This window comes from Magallana gigas, chromosome 6 (genome assembly GCF_963853765.1).
Source record: "Magallana gigas chromosome 6, xbMagGiga1.1, whole genome shotgun sequence".
Classification (NCBI taxonomy): domain Eukaryota; kingdom Metazoa; phylum Mollusca; class Bivalvia; order Ostreida; family Ostreidae; genus Magallana; species Magallana gigas.
Window position 1 is genome coordinate 49,119,579 of NC_088858.1, and position 20,292 is coordinate 49,139,870.

Sequence of the window (20,292 nt, forward strand, 5' to 3'; positions counted from 1 at the left end):
TCTTGATTTAGGATTATTCAAGCTTTTGTAATTCATTGAATCTAACTCTTTATCAAAAATTAAATTAAAGCCACCACAAAGAACAATATGTTGGTTCGTAAAAGATTCTCAATATGCTGTAATAAGTTTGTATAAATTGTAGGTGTATCTAAATTTGGGCCATATACGTTTACCAATAGAACATGTAAATCATCAACAGAAACATCAAGAATAAGAAAGTTGCCACTATCATCTTTAAATGTCTCGTGAACATCTAATTCACAATTGTTGTTAAAAAGAATAGCTACACCCCTGGAGTTTGACTTAAAAGAATTAAAAAAAGCTTTATAACCCCATTGTGATTTAATCATATTTTCTTCTTTTTCTGTAAAATGGGTATCCTGTAAAAAGTATATATGATAATTTTTGTTTCTAAGGGTTTGAAATACGTCTTTCCTCTTGTTTCCATCACCAAGGCCCTGACAGTTAACTGTTAAACTTTTAAGGAGGTTTTCTTGGTGTTTGTTTATTTGTTCCACCATGATATAAAAAAGTGGAAAAGAATACTGCACCCCAACATTGTGTTGATAGAGAAAGAAGAGTAAAAAATAAGTCGTGAATCCAGGATGCACATTCGGGCGAACCAAAAACATAATTTAGATATCAACTTTGACAATTTTAGTAAAATTAAGAAACAATAAAGTACAAGTGTCTAATGTTCAATAAATACTAACTTTTTATTTTCACCGAGCATTTCCGTTTGTCCGTTACCTGTCAAGAGACAAAAACACTCCACCAGATCTCAAATACGGAGACGACTTGAACAATTAAACTTGGTTAATCTTGATTAATATTAGTTTATCTGATTAATCTTGGTGAATAATATATTTTGTAAAGATCTAAAAATATATAGATAATTCTAAGTGATTGGAATATCTAAAAAATGCTTGCATGTTTCCCAAAAAATGGAAACACCCTATTAAAATATGGGAATCAGTGGTTTCCGAGTGGTTTCCCATGTTTGAAACTACTATAGTGGTTTCTCAGTCGTTTCCACACACATAATCTATCAACTTGATAATTTTCCCTGGTTTCCACATGTAGGAAAGTTTGGAAACTTGGGTTGAGGTTTCCATATCGTTTCCAAGGCAAGGGAATTGTCTACTAGCAGATTCCCTAGGTTTCCTGAATTTGGGAAACATGGGAAACATGTGTATTGATTTTTCCGTCTCGATTCCCGGATAAGAAATTTGCCAACTTTTGATTTCCGTCAGATTTCCCAACATGGAAACCACTTGTGATAAGTGATATTCTTCTTTTTAAATATTTTTATAAACCATACCAAACAATTGTTGTTGTTTTCTCTTACATTACTTTCACATAGTTGATTAAATCACGATTTTTATGCAAGAAATTTCATACATGTAAAAATACATTTAAAACAATAGAAAAAGTTGAAATGCAATCATTACTAGATATTACAATGACAAGTAAAACTTGTATGTAAATAGCTGTAAAATTTTGAATTTACAGGATGAATGTAAATACCAAGTTTATAACATTACATATCCATGAACAAATGAATAACTGAAAATTTCGGAGAGTGTCACGTGACGGACAGGTAAATGGGCGCTTTTTGTCTGCTCCGTGGATCTGACTTTAAAAATGGTGAGTTTTATCATTTTCATTGAAGAAATTTTCTGTATATATTGTGAAAAGGCGAGACATTGCCGGTGTGAATAGTTAGATGTATTTTTGTGTATATACGTTAGATTTATCGACGAATATCCATTGAATTTACATTTGTAAACACCTGAATCGTGAGTATTACTCGAATGTAAACAATGCAGGGCCAAGGTGAATTTTCCCTGAATAAGCCGGTTTATATTAAAAACCAAGAAATACAAAACGACTCTAACAATAAAATTACTGATTCTGAATTATATGAAGTTATCAAAGGGAAAATAGGGGATAACATTTGTGGAGGAATGAGAGTACCAATGCACCGGATGTTGACATCAGAGAAGTGTTAATACAAGATTGAGCCGCGCAGAAAAAGGTATGGCTAAGGTGATTGGCTGAATTAATTGCTGAAATAATGATTATTTCAAAGTAAATTTATCACTGTTTAAAATAAATGATGGATTGAAGAAGTACTGCAAAAAGTAAAGAAATAAGAGGGGTTGAAATAGGGGGTGGGTGTCAATTTTGGGACTTGGATTTATTTGCTGCGGATCGCTGTAAGTTGTAAACAAGCTCAATTTTGACCTATAAACGCCATGGGACCCTATGCATTTCTATTGATTTTGTGTTAGTGCTTGGAATGAACTTTCAAATGTGACCAAGGATATGTCTGTAAGTATAATAGCAAACTAGCCAGGTGGGTTTAGGTTAACATTGAGCCCTATGGGAAATGAATTGGTACTCTTTTCCCTATAGAGACCCTATTTTTTAAATGTTTTGTAGCTTAAAAATTGAAAAAGGTTAATTATTTCATATTGAAAAGAGCAGATATAACATTTGAAAACAGTAGAAGTAAAATTAATACTGTAAATGTAAATTTGAGGGTGGGAGTGGCTGTCATTTTCAAAATAAGGGGGGGGGGTACTGAATGAGTGTAAAGGGTAATGGAAGGGTGACCAGGCAAGAATAAAAGCAAAAAAATGTGGGGTTTTATGGTAAATTGGATAAAATAATTGTTAATCACCTGTGTTGCACTCCATTATTGCAGTTCTTTGCTTGTATATTTATTTTAATTGTACAAGATTTTTGAGATAAATCTTGACTGACCATCTGTTCAATATAGAATCTGGACCAAACTTAGGTTTAACTCAGACTTTTTTCTGATATTCTGTTATTTTTGTGCGCTCCATATTACCATTGACTTCTCAGAAGTGTCTATAGTCTTTTTAAATAGATTAAATGATGCTAGCCAATGCCAATTTAGTTCATCTGAGTTATTTTTCAGCAGACCATTTATTGTACATGGATTGCGCAGCTTGATCGAAAGAGTGATTCGGATCAAAAACTGCCTCCCATACTTTTCAGCCATCCTTGCAGAGGAGTTCCGCAGTCTTCGTTCAAGCCTGAAGTGGTCTCGTGCACTGAGGTTGATGTAAAAGAAGGTTTGCGTCATACACCCTGAGACTACATCCACTGTCAACAGTGTCAGCATCTGGTAGGTTGCCATGTTTCATTTTTTTTTATCCCCAGTTCAATGATTTGGAGTTTTTTGGGCTAGAAGGAATACAGTTTAGAGTTTGGGAATATGTCTCCTCCCCCCCCCCCCCCAAGAGGCTTGGGAAAGGGAATGTTTAATTTACATGATCATTACACATGAAACAGAATGGGGACCACTTTCTAGTCTTGGGGTGACACCTGGGACTCATGTCAACTGAATTTGGAATATACTTTATTTGCATGATAATATTTTATGAGTTTGGTGGGGACTTTTTGTGAAGTTTTAATGGTTCAAATGCTTGAAAATGTCAACAGTGTAGAGAACAAGACAGCAGTTTTAAGAGTTACTTCCCTTGGGCTTACTGGTCAGTGCTGCAGAATTTCAACATGATGCACTTTCTTTTTTTTTAGACTAGCTGCATCTTATTTTTAAATTTATTACTTGAATGTTATTCTGACTGCATAAATCACATGTGGTAATACATGTAATTACATGTAATTTCATGTAATTGTGCTTTTTATGTACCCCACCCCTGAATAATCATTTAATTTTGTATTTATGTATGTAATAATGATATATATGTATATTTGTAAGGCATGTATGATAAAAATTGATGTATAAACATTGGTTTGTACAATGAATAACTTGTAACACTGATTTTCTCTCATTCGTGCACTTAGGAGGATTTTCATTTTTTTGCCTCCTCGGTCGTCGGAGATGGTGGCACCAGGGTGGCGGAGTCATTTTGTCCCTTTATACCGCTGACAGAGAGTCCGTACCCATCTGATCCATCATGACAGATATTTTTCTTCATGATGCAGGTAAAATTATTAGTATACTTGTCTCTGTCTCTTTACTGTGAGGCATATTTGTGGTTATCAAACCAGAACAATTACCCTTCTAGATTTTTTAACATTGTCAAAAAATTCTCTTTTTCTAGGTGTAAATTCCAAAAATTTTACAATTTATCAGTTCTGTTTATTACTACAATGACTGAGCTGTAATATAATGTCAAAAATATGTACCTCTCCTTTTTCAAAATTACTGTAATACAAAATGACAGGGGGCACCTGCTAGTTCTCTAAGCTGCATTAGACTGGGGGGTGGTGATATTGTTCGCACCTGCTAAATCAACAGGAAAGGCCAGATTAGGATTATTTGGCTAATCAGAGTCAATAATGATTAAATTTTCATTATGTGAATATTTTTTACATATAAGTCAATATTTAGCCTGTTTAATTTGCATAATTCACCAGGTTTTCATCTATTTTAACAGGTTTTCTCAAATTCTGGGTAGAATCCACCCTTATTTAAAAAAATTATCAAATTTGTTCATGATACCCTTTAATACATTTAAACAAACACATTCAATCCGTTTTTCCATGTATTTTATTTGTTAAAGTCATTAAAAAGCAGTCAATTCATCTTGAGTCTCACTGTGAGCCCACTCTCATTACAGCATCTGCCGAGGGAGAGAGCCTGATACTCAGATGAGCACAGCATAAATATAAATCAAGATCCAGGACTCAAGTTTCACACACAATTAGAGGTATGTATAAAGTTCATAAAAAACACAAATTTGCCTAATTCTGAGGTGAGTAAAATTATGAGTATAGGAATGAGAGTACCAATGCACCGGATGTTGACATCAGAGAAGTGTTAATACAAGATTGAGCCGCGCAGAAAAAGGTATGGCTAAGGTGATTGGCTGAATTAATTGCTGAAATAATGATTATTTCAAAGTAAATTTATCACTGTTTAAAATAAATGATGGATTGAAGAAGTACTGCAAAAAGTAAAGAAATAAGAGGGGTTGAAATAGGGGGTGGGTGTCAATTTTGGGACTTGGATTTATTTGCTGCGGATCGCTGTAAGTTGTAAACAAGCTCAATTTTGACCTATAAACGCCATGGGACCCTATGCATTTCTATTGATTTTGTGTTAGTGCTTGGAATGAACTTTCAAATGTGACCAAGGATATGTCTGTAAGTATAATAGCAAACTAGCCAGGTGGGTTTAGGTTAACATTGAGCCCTATGGGAAATGAATTGGTACTCTTTTCCCTATGGAGGGTATACCTCAAAAGTATGGAGAGCCGTTCGGAGCTTCTCTTGCACGGATTCGAATAACGGAACATTTCAGTCCAGGTGTACAATTCGAACCCGTATTCCACCGATGCTAAAGATCCGAATGACGACGTCTTAAAGATTACCATTTGTGGTCTAGCCCTTTCGGTTGATGGTAGTGCTGTCATTGAGTCTTTGGAAAAAATGTTTCTTTGAAAAGTGAAATAAAATATGAGAAAATTAGGGCACTTCGTCACCCATCGTATGACAAGCGTCCTTAACGGGAACAGATTTTTATATGTCCAACCGCTTCTTATAAATACTCGCCTCCGAGAATTGTATATTGCGCCGGTCTAAAGTGCCGCCTACACCTTTATGGACAGGAAACCACTTCATCCCAGGTCCAGTGCTTTAACTGTTGGGGAATGGGTCATATAAAAACCAGCTGCAAAAAAGCGAAAGCGTGTAAAGTTTGTCAGAGAGAAGGCCACGAACCAGGGTCACCTGATTGCAAGTATTTTGTACAGCCATCAGAAATGGCCGTTGCTTTCCAGGGGAAAGACAATACTTTATCTAACTTTTACCCTTGCGAAATCAAAGCCTTTGGCGAAGTTCAACAATCTGCTGAACACGCATATCAGTTTACAAAAGCGATAAGATCAGGAGATATGGTTGCTGTGCAAAAGATCAGAGAGTCCTCCACAGCTCTAGAGGCCAAGCGGATTAGTCACACAGTAAAGGATCCAGTGGGGTGAAAAGAGAAGAGAGAAACTGTCGTGGAAGAGGTAAATATGCACAAAGCCGACCAGTTGAAAGACTTTCGCGCGAAGTTGGAGGTAGCCAATCCCAAGTTAGTTTCGCGGAAGCAACGTTTGACACCGTTAGAGGAACGGGGCTAGATGTTACTGGCACTAAAGGCACCGACCCGTCAAAGTGGCCTGGGGATAACAAGCTAGGACTCATTGTGAAAAAGGCGGCGGCTGCTAAGTGTGGTAGAAGGCTTCGGAGTGTGTCAGTGCCAAGGAAAGGAAACCCAAACGAAGACAACCAAACTAACCTGGATAAATTCATCAGAGAATCAAGGAAATATACGGGCAAGAAAGGCGCTAAAACATAGCTTAGTAAGTGATCCAATCAACAACAACCATTATAGACCCTAATGAACACTAAACCTTTAACTTTATTTTCTTTAAATGCTAGAGGTTTAAACACTTATCAAAAGAGAATAACCTTATTTGATTGGTTAAAAGATGCACAGTTCCACATTGTATATTTACAAAAAACTCACTTTGTCAAGGAAAATGAACATATTTATAATTCACGGTGGTTCAGTGAAAAATATCACGCTCTCTCTGATTCTGAGTAGAGGTGTCAATTTTATTTAGAAAGAATTTGAATGTAGATATCATTAACTATCATCAATCCTTAAATGTTATAAAGCTTTTGATTAATGCTAAAATTAACGACAAAGGTTTAGTCTTGTAAATGTGTATGCACCTAATTCTAAAAAAGAAAGGATAGAACTTTTTGAACGCTTACAAGCCTGGATTGATAAATATACTTTGAATACAGATGGATTAATAATATGTGGTGACTTTAACTGTCAGGTAAAAAATTGTAATGATAAGAGTGTTACTCTTTTAAGAATATTCTTGAAACATTTTGTTTGAATGACACATGGCTAAAAAGTGGAAAAGCTAGTAATGATGGTCTAACCTGGTGTAATAGAGAAAATATACCAAAAACTAGAATTGACTTTGTTTTTACAGCAGATAATCGATGTTATCAGCTAAAAAGTATTTTTCTACGTGAGGCACCCAAATTAGATAGTATACGTTTAAGTGATCATTTAGGAATTATCTGTGAACTAAATACAATTGAAAATAGTAGAGGAAGTGGATACTGGAAAATTAATACTTCCTAACTGACCGATGATAATGTTTGCACACTATTAAAGTCTTACATAAAAGACGAACTCCAAAATATGAATGATATGCATGACCCATTTACAAAATGGGGGTATCTTAAAATGTTGATAAAAAATTTCATTTTAAATCTTTCAAAATGGATTGCTAGGATTAGAAAAAACGTGTAAATTTTATTGAAGCACAGATTAAGTTAATTGAGTTAAAACCTTCCAATGAAATAAATATGAATTATAAACGTCCTCTAGAGAGAGGAATTGATATGTACTATACAGAAAAATGTAAAGGGGCATATATTAGGTCAAGGGCTACATGGATAGAAAAAGGCGAAAAAAGCACACCGTACTTTTATAATCTAGAAAAGATGCATCAGTCTAATAATAATATTAATCAGATTCATGATTAGAATAAAACAGTTCATACATATAATGATAATATAATGAAATGCCTATATACTTTTTACTATTCGTTATATGCTAGTAAACATATTCCTGATAATGATATTGATACCTATCTGTTCGATTTTCAATGTCAAACGTTAACAACCGAAGAACAGGAAAATTGTGATAAAACTCCGTCTATGGAAGAATGTCAAAAAGCTCTAAATAATCTGAAGGAAAATAAATCTCCTGGACAAGATGGTCTACCAGTAGAATTTTATAAATATTTTTGGGAATAAATAAAACATACATACTATGCCTCTCTAATAAAAAGTATTGAGAAAGGCTTAGTGCCATTTTCACATAGGAATGCTATTATCTCGTTAATTCATAAAAAGGATGATAAAGATCGTTTGAAAAATTATAGACCTATAAGTTTTACAAATGTTGACTACAAAATATTTACACAAGTACTGGCTAATCGTTTACAAAAGTGAACCGTGAACAAAGTGCATATATAAAGGGAAGATATATTGGCGAAAATGCCCTCTTTATAATAGACATATTTGAATATTACATGGATAATAATTTAGATGGTATTTTGCTCTTCCTTGATTTTGAGAAAGCGTTTGACTCTTTAGAACATCAGAAAAATTCAAGTTTGGTGATATTTCATTGATATGATTAAACTACTATATAATAAATCTATCTTTAAAATATATAATAATGGATGGATTTCAAAATCTTGTGAAATGAAAAGAGGAATAAGACAGGGTTGGCCTGTGTCTGCTTTGTTGTTTATTTTCGAATTGGAAATTCTAGCAATTCAAATAAGGAAAAATCATAAAATACATGGACTAAAATTCAATGAAAATATTGATCGAGAATACACAATAGTATATATATATATATATATATATATATATATATATATATATATATATATATATATATATATATATATATATATATATATATATATATATATATCTATTCTTGTTTCTTGGGTCCTGGGGAACATCACGAAACTTCACAAATAAAAATCATCAAGTTCTAAATCTTTTTGTCTGTAAAGTTTGACCCAATTCCCAATGATGGCCTTGTTCGTTTGGGAGACTTTATAATCGCCCCGATTATAATTACATCTTGTTTTTTTCCAAAATGTAACATAATTAATATTTCGGAATTCATTTTGATTATTGGATCATACTTTCTTTTCAGAATATCAAGCACATCATGGTAAAACTTGTTTGTTTTCAGAAATCTTTTTTTTTCATGAAAATGTATAAGAAACTTACATATTGTAAATTAAAAAAGTTAAAAATTATATCTAAAATATTTTCAGAAGTAAACGTAATTTTTCAATAATTTCTTCAAAATTGCAGAAACAGGCACTTTGTAAAATGTCATAATGTAGTTTTTACTTCTCATAAAAGTCGCAATATCACAAACTTTTGTATTTCACTTACAACAGTTCAATTGTTTTATTTCGTTGTATGTATATACTTTTTTCTCTCTCAGCATATCAACATAATTCATAAAATGAAAATGATATTGATCGATGGCTTCCCTTCACACTCCATTATATATTTCGTGGCTTTGAATAATGTCCACCTCTCCTGTGTCCTTCTCTCAACACCCTTTAAATCATCTGAAAATTTTCCTTCTGATTTCGTGTCTCTCCTTGGATTCTGTGTTGATCTGTATCATCTTTAATGCTACTATCCTGAAACTAATGAATCAATAAACCGTTATTTTACTATTATATATATTTTCAAAATCAAATTATTGGAATTTGTTCACATGAAACGTATTAAAGCTTTGACAGATCAATTTGACCGAATAGATTGGTTCTTACATTTGTTCGTTGTATTCAACCACAACTGAAGCTGTAGGGCGTTGCAGAAGCCTCCGGTTAATTTGGCTGTTAACGCTTTCTGGATAATCAATCCATGTACCATTGCCATCCAACCACTGCCAGCTGTGATTAAGATCATCTGAACAATGTCGTGAATGTACAGAACGAGATACTGTATCATCTGTCGACCTTTCTTCTGCGGTCTTTTGAAAATCACCGTGTAACAAGTGCACGGCGTCATATTGAGGAAAAGACGTCAAATTGTTGTCAAAAACTGTGGACTTTCTTTCCAAGGGAAGACATTTTCCTTTCGGCGATAATACATTAAGAATTTCGTCTGGATTATCTAAAGCTTCCTCAACATCCATAAAAAACCCAGAATTCTCAGGTGCAGCTTTAAGATCGGACTTTGAGGTATCCATCCCATTAACGAAAATACTTTTTAGTGAGAAGTCACGTGGGTGTTCAGAAACAGAGTCTGTCTGAATGTCATTATCATCAGTTTCAGTAAAATAGTCCTCGGCTCTAACATTTGACACGCTTTTTCTTTTACCACGCGAGTTTTGTTCAAGTATAATTGACTTATCCACGTATGAAGTTGAATTGGCTACAGTTCCCTTCAATTTTCTGGAATCCGATGGTAATTTTGAGTCTTGAGTTGATTCTCTTAACTTCGAATCTTTTGTTCCAGTTTCTTTCACGCTGTTTTTCCCTATAAATGGAAAAATCTAATATATAAGCAAAACGAACATAACCAGTGCCAAAACCTGATCTCCAATGCTTACAAGTAAAATTTCATGTACGTAAAAGCAATTTGAAAAAAGGTTCTAAGTTCTTCTGACTGAAACTTAAAAAAGTTGGATTTCAACCCGCTCAATCATTTAAAACCCAAAGAAACCAACCCTTTAAATCATTACATCTCTTTTCGTCAGAATTGGAACTTTGCGCCCCTCTTTGTTGTTCTCTTACAGCTTTTATAACCTCAGCAGAAAAAGGATCACTATAAAAGAGACCAACAATTTATCATTTAATTAAATAGGTTTGTAAGGAGCTTGGAGTATTACTAGAAGGTATCAAGAGTAGCAACTGACCACACTTCAATGTCGAATTTTCCGTCGTATCCAAATCTATAATTGCTTCTCCTCCCACAAGGCCACCGCACCTGTGCAATGCATCAATATGTAAAATAATTTTTGGGATTATTATGATTATCTTCCTCTTTGTTTTCAATTTACATAAAAATAGTTTAAGTTTTAATCGTATCATATTTTTAGTAAATTTTTTGAATGATTAATCAATGACGTTTTGTTAGCATTTATATAGTAAGTATTTTTATCAAAAATATTGATGAGAAGAGCTATTATAATGATTAAGAACGATTTACTCGTTAAATTTAATGTGTTTTTTTGGAAAGACAGTCAATAGTAAGCATTTGATGGTATTTTACTCTGCTAGAACTATAATCCTATTGTTGACAGGACAAAAACTATAAAAGTAGGTATGATATTTAAAGAACATTCTCTATAATTCACATTTGTGTATAATAGCAAAACAGTGCAATTCGCTGAACTTAAACTCTGAATTCTAATATTGTATCGATCGGGTTTTTTAACAAAGAAACTCTTGTGTAGTCACTCTTATAATCATTTGTTTGATACTACTAATTTATGAGGAAACGCTATTCTTATGGAAGTTTGGTTTATTCTTTGGTTTTGCAGTTAATGTCGATAGAAAAAAGTGATAGACAACATGTGATCAGAAATGCACATACCAAACTTCGGTTCAGGAAAACTGATATTTCCTTTACATGACAAAAACAATATTTTTATTGCAGACATATCTTACGTAAACAGTTGCATCATCCTTTACTCTGTAAACAGACCCAATTGATCCTATTCCGCCATCTTGATCTTCCCATTTCCAGTCTGGACCTTAAATAATGACACGAAAGTACAAACCCTGCATTTCGTTATGTATGTCTAGAACAATAGTAGTCCTTTTTCAATATATATTAAATGAGAATGTTTGCACATGCAGTGAATGATTTTGAACACTTACCTCGCTTGACATAACAACCAACTGTTGGAAACCCATCTTCAGGTATTCTCGGTTCATCACAAGCAACGATATTGTATATACCACCTTGTCCATGATTATATTCACAACGAATTCCAGTATCCCATTCCACAAAAACCTTTCCAGCTATTCATTTAAATACCAGTATACCATTAATATATTTTATGTATCCGCTGATTTTCAGTTCAAAATGTGAACTTCATTTATCTTAAAAACTACCTGGCTCCCCGTGTCCTATAATTGTCCCGACACCCTCGCTATCCTGGTTCTCAAACGTCCAGTGGGGACCACGTCGTACCCTTGTACCAAGCTTAGGTATTATTGCATATTTCTCTTTGTAAACCTCGTCCTCTGGGTCTTCGTCTACCTTCTCCTGATCCACCATGATCTTGGCTCTGCTGTTCAATAACTGGCGTATTGTATCCTTGAATAAAATACCCCCAGTAACACTGATGAACTTTTATGAGATTATTAAAACTTAACCTATCTCACAAACAAATGATACAACTTTCATATTTAGAATTCTTTATAAAGTCGAGATGATACATTTTTATAAAGCTATGTTTTAATTTATAAATGAAATAACATGAATTACCTATCTGTATCTATCTAAGGAAAGAGCATTAGTGGACAAATTCTATTTCCTATTTGTAAGCTTTAATATTCAGAAAAAGTTGGAGAGGAACTTGTGGTAAACTGTTTTTCTACGTTCATGTAGATTGGAAATATTGTAGAAAAACCAGTCAGTTTGAACGTTTTAGGAATACGAATGATGCTGCAGTGACAAGTACCATTATCACATGTACTACTAAGTAACCACATGTTCTCGGTTGATTAAATATTTAAACCACTTACTAAATCCTCCTCTTCACACGAACTCCATGACATCGATGAAACAACTACAACTTGTAAGACTTCTCTATCCACCTCCGTTTTGTTCGTCATTTTGTAAACAATGTCTGCTCCTATCTGTATAAAAAATTTACATGGTATTATAAAACAGCATATTTTTGTAAGTTTAACAAGAAGCAACAAAATAGTTATAATTATAAATTACATAATGCAGCGCATATTTTCCAAACCATCTTGCTCTGTGAATTTCCAAAACTTTCCCACCTTTCGATCTCATCGATATCGCGTGTAGCAAACTCTACAATAAAAAGGTACTCGAATTTAAGAAGCTATTATATCATATCTTTTGCTTTATTTTTTACTTTAACTTTTTTCTTTAATAAAACGGCGATATTGCATACAAACTACAAAATTCAGAAGACGAGTAATGTTTAATATTAACGAATTTGGGAACAAACAAAACATATCGCAATTTATTTGTCCATTTATGTATGCAAAGAAAGCTACATCACTTACGTAATCAGGATTATCACCGACTGGAAAACAAAATATTGGATGGCCTCTCCCAATCTGATGTGCTGCAGCGAACAAATGTGCTAGCATCTGAGAGGAAAATAAACTCTCCACTTATAAATATATAATAAAAAGAAAGGTTACCGAAAAAAAAAATCTTTTTTTGCGTCGTTCTTGACAAATCATATGCAATTAAAACTAAATTTATTTTTAAAGAATTCATTTAAAATTATTTGACAATCTGTTTGCAGTTTCCTATGAAGATCATCATCTTCATTTTTCTTTCCAAATGTTTGAGGAACAAAGCTGATAACCAATCTTAAGGTATCTCACTCCCCACGCTTTGATTTTTATTGCGCAGATGTTTATTATATTATAAATAAAAATGATTTTATTAATCTAATCCTCACAGCAAGATCATCATTTCATAATTACAAAACATTCATAAAGAAAATCCATTTGAATTTTTTGGGGGAACTATTTTCTCGTGCGGATGGTATTTTTATTTTTAGACGAAAATTACAGAAGCAAGCAATCTTATGAATTTTCAAAATACTTTTCTTTTTATTATTTAATTCTTTATTCATTATTTCCATTTTTAACATTTGATAGGTTTGTCACATGTTCTATAGTCCTGTGTGACAAATCTAAATTTTGAGACAATGATAGACTTTTAGCATAAAATCATGCAAATATATAGGAAATGTCTGATTTTTTAAGTCAAATTTTGCAAGAATTTCACCTTCGAAACCATATATCTAAAATTTGAAATTACTGACCCACATGTTTTATTATGTCAAAATGATTCAGAATACATGCCTAGGCAAACTGGATTTATTTTATAAAATTCTTGATATTCAAAATGTTTTTATTTCAAACTGAATAGTAACTATTATAGAAATTGTCTATTTTAGGTGCAAAAAGGTCACACACAAAATTATTCAGCTTCGTACAATTTTTTCCCCGTAATCCCTCTATTCAGTGTGACCATTGTACAAAAATTAAAGCAATGATTCAAGAAAAAAGTTTGCTTAATCAAAAATACTGACAACAAATTCTAATCAGACTGTAATCGCATTTTAGGTGCAAAAAGGTCAAATTAAATTAAATTGGCTATAACTCAGAGGGATGAACACTGACCTTCCATTATGTTGTAATTTTCAAGTAAGTTTTTTCTACAGATTTCAATGATATACTTCTCATGAAATTTTTGATACAAGAACATTGAGGAGTGGGATACCTTAAAATCTTGCCCAAATCATGCATTACCAATAACTAAACATATTTTGCATTTGTAGCAACAGACTTATATGTAGTTTTATGATATATGTGAAATTCATAGATAAACAGCTGTTTTTTTAGATCAAATGTCTGATATACCTTAAACAAAGCAGGCAGAAACAAATCTGTGAAAGGTAAATATCTGTTTTCAGTAAACAAATAAAGCTAACATTCTTTAAAGGTTTAATTGTCAGATGGTGTTATTGCATACTGAGTCACTAGGGTGTCGCTCTGCTTCGTCTTCCCTGGCACCTTCCTTAGCAAAGTTTGTGAATCTACCGTCTGTAAACACGACCACCCTTGGCGGTACAAGATATTCTCCTATTTTCCGCGTGTGAGCTAAAAAAAACCCTCAAATTTTTACGCTATGCTCCAAAAAATCTAACCATAAAATTCACAATTTTAAATATAATATTCATTACCCGAGTGTTTGACATGTTTAATGCAAGTAAATCTACAGTAGTTCGTAAATGCACAATACCCGATCCTTCATACAGGCCGCCAAGAGAAAGTAAAAAGGCCGAAGTAAGTGGGGAGGGTCCTCTGGGCTCAAGATCCTCTAAAGCATTAATTACTGTGTGCTAAATCATTCATCATTTTTATACAATAAATTTGATGTTTTCCATTTACAATACTGTAAAGTTAATCAACTTTTATTCACGTGCGAAGTTCGCAAAAGCCTCGACGAGGGAAATTTTTTCGCCGCAAACCCGTTTTTGTCGTATGGTTGCTAAAACAAAATGGATGTTGATAAGATTTGCTCGCGATAATAAGTTGTCGCTAACCAATTTATCTTTAGTAAATCGCGAAATAGAGTCGCCGCGAATAAAAACTGGTTTACAGTATATAAGATGAGAATTGCAAATATTGTCCCATTCAAGGAAACAAAGCTATACACACCAACACTTTGTTTTATTGCAGCGTATTGGTTGGAATAATAATGAAGAAATTTGGTTTCTTCTCCAAAAACAATGACAGCTACGTTTTCTTCTAACTCTGGATGGTTTAAACATTCTAAAAATTGATTCGTTGTATTTTAATGTTGTGAATGTAACATTAGAAAATAAAAAAAATCTTATAATACTTAGATATACAGGTGACAAACCATTTAAAATATCCGAGACTCCTCTTTTCAAACTTCTAATGCCTTCTCCTCGCATACTTTCAGAAAAGTCTAGGATTAACAGAACACATGTTCCCCTTCCTTTCTGATATCTTAGAGATATGTCTGTAATGAGAATTTCAGTTCAACGTATAAGTTGTTTAGATTGAATGATCATTTTTACGTCAATTTTATATTTGAAAGGTACGATACATATGTATTTGTCCTGAACTGAATTGTTCATTGGCTTTGTTAAAGCTGCTTGGTCCGATTTCTTTGTATTTTACAGTGTCAAATATTTTTCCATACAAACCAATTATCTGAGAAAGTTATTGACTTTCCATCATTACAAACAGCAGAATCGGTCTGCTTTTAAAGTTAGAAATAGTAAAAGAAATAATAGTTTCTTTCTGGTCAAACGGTCAAATTGAATCATGGGAACATTTAGAAAAAGGAACTGTTTGGTTTCGTCATTCGAATGTTTGGGTTTATTCAACCCACATGTTATGCATCGATTGTAAACAAAGCAAATTTTAAGAAATATTAGCGAACAAGATGTACAGAGGTTTATTTTCAATTTGCTTGAACATAATGACCATTATTTATAGCGATATCAAAGTTGTATTACAGCAATACCGGTCTAGACGTCCTGGGCTAATTTTAACATGAGGCGAAATAACGCTTCACCCTTTGATGTCGTTTGTTTTGTAATACATTTGGTACAACAATTTTCCATATAAAAAAATGATTTATTGAGCGTGAAAATACTGCAATGTTTATTATTCTATACTTATATTCAGTGTATATGTCCCTTTATGTCTGCGACGTTCAATTTTCTATGAACACTTTACCAATTCATGCGCCATGAGCACTTAGATACATACGTGCACATATTCAAACCTGTTTTGAATATATTTAATTTTTTAAGATTAGATAAAACTTTCAATCTAACATAACCAATTTGATATGTCCTTTTGAAAAAACAATCATTTATATATATCTACTCTTAAATAAAAAAAGATTTTTCTCTACAAAGTTTCTGGCACTATATTTTTTGTCGCGGAAGCTAACTAAATACCATGTTAATATGGTTGTTCCAAGTATGTTTCATTTCCGTAACTAAGAGCACAAATAATGGCTTTAGAGCGGCGATTCACAATATTTCATACATGAAAATACATATGATTAAATATCAGCATTGAATGCTTATTTTTGGATGTCGTCGGACCTTTGACACACCAAGCGGTGCAGGCAAAATATGATACCGCGCTAACGCGCGGTATTCAATATGTATTAACCGCTCAGTGTGTCACAGGACCGACAACATCCAAAAATAAGCATTAAATGCTTAATCACATGTAGCATAACCATCGTTCAAAATCGTACACAAAATTTGATATAAAATCGTACCAAACAGCTTTAAATTGTTAACAACTGCTCTGTCTGTCTATCTGTCTGTCTGTCTGTGTCCGTCCGTCCGTCTCTCTCTCTCTCATAAGTTAATTCAGGCAAACATATTTTCATTCCATCAAAATATCAATCATTTAAAATGATTAATACGTATGATACATAATATTTAAAATGAAAAAAAACCCCATTGAAAACATTTATTTGATATATCTTATAAATTAAAAAGACAAATATTTTGTGTATAACATACGTTTTCTGGCGTCAAATTTAGCCTGAGATAACCACCTTGATCTGCAGTCATTTTCCAAGATATTCTAGAATAAGTCAAAATGCTCTTTTTAATAAAAAAGAAAAAAAAAATATCAAACGGTATGTACATTAAGACATTTTCTATGCAACAAAGGGTGGACTGATATTACAGAGAACATTATCATCGATAGGTCTGTGGAACTATGCCTCCTTCCTGGTGATAATCTTTTCTTCATCCCTTGGTTTGGCAACCAGCACTGACCAGGACACATATGCTACTAAGGTTTTTGTTTTAGGAACTTTGAATTAATACTTTTACAACATGCTTCAGCTCAGTATTGTAGCTTTATGATCCGTCATGATGATTAACCAGATAAGGTCGATAAAATGCTTCCGTGTCATGACCTGTTGTATGTACTGACTTAAAATTCATTTGTTTGATTCTGTTCAAATTTTCTAGTTGATTTTCACTTTTCTTTATTATGCTGATTGCACATTTAATTATATTCATATGAAATATGTTATGTAAAGAGAAAGTATGAATCAATAAAGTTCATTCAAGCTTCAGGGTCAATGCCATGTCATTGTGTCCTCAAAATTTGGGTTATAATTGCAAAGATTGGTGATTGTCCAATCAATATCGCATATTTGATAAGACGAGAATAAAAAAAGAAACAAACATCTTATGTAAACTCTATAAAGGAATGTATTTAGGTAGCATAGACAGACAGAATAATTGAAGACGTAATCATTAAAGTAATGTTTTATTTTTTTTATCAAAAAAATAAGAACAAAACATATGCAACGTATATCACGGCGAATATTAACTAGTAATGGGTAAACTTGAAAGTAATAAAAATCCTTAATAATTAAAGGAAGTTGATTTTATTGATTATTATCTATTTTAGAATCAACGAGATGAAATTTCGCATGGCAAGTAGAACATATACTTGTTTCTTTGTTGTATTTTTTTTTAATAATTACTCACTTTTTCTAATGAAAAATGACATAACAACCCACAAATCATCTCAAAAATTCATACACCAAAATGCAAATTCAAAGCAAAGCAACACGGACTTCTAAAAAGATAGGATATGGGATCAGGTGCCTAGGAGGAGTAAGCATCCTCTGTTTATTGGTCGCACCTGGCGTTCGCTCCTTGTAGCAATTGGGCATGCATCATGATCGAGGTAAATGTCAAAATCGGGAAAATATATCATAATAGTAAAAAAGGAGACCCATGGGCCACATTGCTTACCTCAGCAACAATAGGCATGATAAATTCAGGTTAATGGAGTCATAGTAAAAATATGTGGACAATGTGGTATAGAACATGTAGATCCTGTATAAAAACTCATTTCCCCATGATATCCTTATGTTTATAATTCAGTCCCTCTCTAACAGAATGATGTTATAGTCATATCAAATGTTGATCAAAAAGATAATAAACAATTGTTTATAAATGGGATATAAACCTACATCAAACTCTGAACCCCTTGTAAGGCCCAAAAATCGTCCAGGGGCCAAAGTCTAAAAATTTTTTATAGAATCAGCAAGATGTTAAAAAGCTTGCATATAGTTAAAAACAAATATGATAAAATTTCGGGTCTTGTGGATAATTAAAATGTTTTTCTTTGTACAACTGGCTCCTCAATGTGGCCCCATATAATTGGTAATCACTAATCATATTAATGAGCATTGTTCCTTCTCAAAGTAAGTCAAAGACTTCATTCAGTTTGACTTTTCAAAGTTCTTTATTGCACCTAAGCCTTGTTCATCTCTCTACAATGTTCGGTAACTTTTTAATCTAGGGACAATATATTGGCTCGAAATGATTTTTTAAAACTGTAACGTCAATGGACGTCTTTCGCAACAAACCGAATGAGTTCATTCATCCAAAGGACACCAACGAGAAGTAAGGATAGGCACATGCGAATTCATGTTACGTACGGCATGAACGTTCATTCGATTGTTTCCTCTTTTGCAAACAAAACCCTCATCTTTAAATGATCAGACTCATTTAATCAATTATTAAATCTCTGAAAAGAGGTTATTTTTACGATTTTATGTGTTTGTTAGTGGCAATCTAAATAAGAAATATGATAAGTTTTAACAAAGGTACCGAGGGTGAAATAAAGTAAACATATACATATGTAGGTAACACGTGGTTGAACTCTTTAAAACCATTTTATTGTGTGGCTGATTTTATGATTCATATTAAGACAGAGATAAGATGGTGTTAAGGCTATCCATCTTTGGAAAATCCTTGCCAGCAGATATTTAGATTTGGAAATTAAACTATAAAAGCTGCATTTTTCTGTTAGTGTGGAATAAAATTTAATAGTGTTAATAATAATTACAGAGTACATGTATATTTCCTGAATTGACAATACAACCCATGTACCGCTGGGTTATATACCCAAAACTATCTGTATTTCACAAAATGGATTTATGTAATTGTCAAAAGTTTACACAATCTAACGGACCAACATACCTCCATGATGTCTGTTCATTTAATCATCCAAAACAAGGACGGAAATGCAGGCTGAGCTATGTATCATTAAGGAAGTTGATAAAAAAAAATAGTACGAAACTTGTGCCGCATGTTTATTCCGTCAACACATTAAAATACTGAAAATGTGTAATACGATTTGATTCATTAATTAGATTTCCAGGTTATAACATAAATCTCAAATATTTTCTGGTGTGTCTGGTAACAATTGAAGTGTGATTATATTAGAAAATGATGATGTTGGTGTTAGTGTCAGCTGACTGGTTAGTTATTAAATCTTTTGCATATCTAAAATGTCTTAAATTGAGAATTGTAAGGAATTTAAATGTTTGAAATATGCTCGAAAATTTTTTGTTGTAGTTTTATTTAAACGATATAGGATATAACTGGACGTATGGGACGACACAAATCTTAGAATCTAAGAAAGAGAAACCATCCAAAAACAGATGTTAAATTTTAGCAATTTCAAATGCCACTTTTCTTGCAAATCAACGTACATCAGTTCAATAAAATTAAAAATTTAAAAATCCTTTTAAAATTCATTCTCATTTATTTGAGTCACTAAACATTCTTAGGCATTTTTGCGCTTGGTCTTGTTTGTTTGTTTGTTTGATTTTTCATTCATATTGCAATTTATTTTATTGTTGCCAGAATTAAAACTCAAACAGTTTACTTAACAACACAACACAAAAATATGTATATTTAATAAAGGATACTGATAGAAATTCAAGGTGTAATTGAATGTCTTGAATGACTATTGCTTGTAATTTTAAAATTTGTTATGATTTTGTAAGAAAGAATATATATAGAAAGGTTCTCCGATATTCAGCCTCAAAGTATTTCTTTTTATCATAAAATGTTATCTGTACTTCAAACGTTTTAAATGAAAAGACATCAAAAGAAAAGAT

At 32.7% G+C, this 20,292-nt stretch overlaps 1 protein-coding gene and 1 non-coding gene across 5 annotated transcripts; one reads left to right on the forward strand and one right to left on the reverse strand.

Moving 5' to 3' along the window:
- The first annotated feature begins 1,951 nt into the window (after positions 1 to 1,951).
- On the forward strand, positions 1,952 to 5,219 carry LOC105327813 (uncharacterized). 2 transcript variants are annotated; one of them, XR_010715148.1, is made up of 4 exons: positions 1,952 to 2,038; positions 2,948 to 3,157; positions 3,841 to 3,981; positions 4,620 to 5,219. It is a non-coding gene; the product is annotated as an uncharacterized protein (transcript). The 2 variants fall into 2 exon arrangements; XR_010715147.1 differs by having other exon boundaries at positions 1,967 to 2,334.
- Positions 5,220 to 8,531: 3,312 nt separating this feature from the next.
- On the reverse strand, positions 8,532 to 19,447 carry LOC105337132 (uncharacterized). Of its 3 annotated transcripts, XM_034467412.2 has the most exons (16): positions 19,367 to 19,447; positions 16,874 to 16,937; positions 15,217 to 15,339; positions 15,012 to 15,125; positions 14,593 to 14,670; positions 14,323 to 14,450; positions 12,834 to 12,920; positions 12,523 to 12,615; positions 12,321 to 12,434; positions 11,685 to 11,889; positions 11,448 to 11,591; positions 11,235 to 11,320; positions 10,481 to 10,551; positions 10,292 to 10,389; positions 9,390 to 10,101; positions 8,532 to 9,263 (listed from the first exon to the last, which is right to left on the reverse strand). In XM_034467412.2, the coding sequence occupies exons 1-16, from the start codon at positions 19,370 to 19,372 to the stop codon at positions 9,179 to 9,181; spliced, it is 2,208 nt and encodes a 735-aa protein (XP_034323303.2). In that variant the 5' UTR covers positions 19,373 to 19,447; the 3' UTR covers positions 8,532 to 9,178. The 3 variants fall into 3 exon arrangements, with proteins under 3 accessions (XP_034323303.2, XP_065943627.1, XP_034323304.2); XM_066087555.1 differs by lacking the exon at positions 14,593 to 14,670; XM_034467413.2 differs by lacking the exons at positions 8,532 to 9,263; positions 10,292 to 10,389 and having other exon boundaries at positions 9,843 to 10,101.
- Between the last annotated feature and the right edge of the window lie 845 nt (positions 19,448 to 20,292).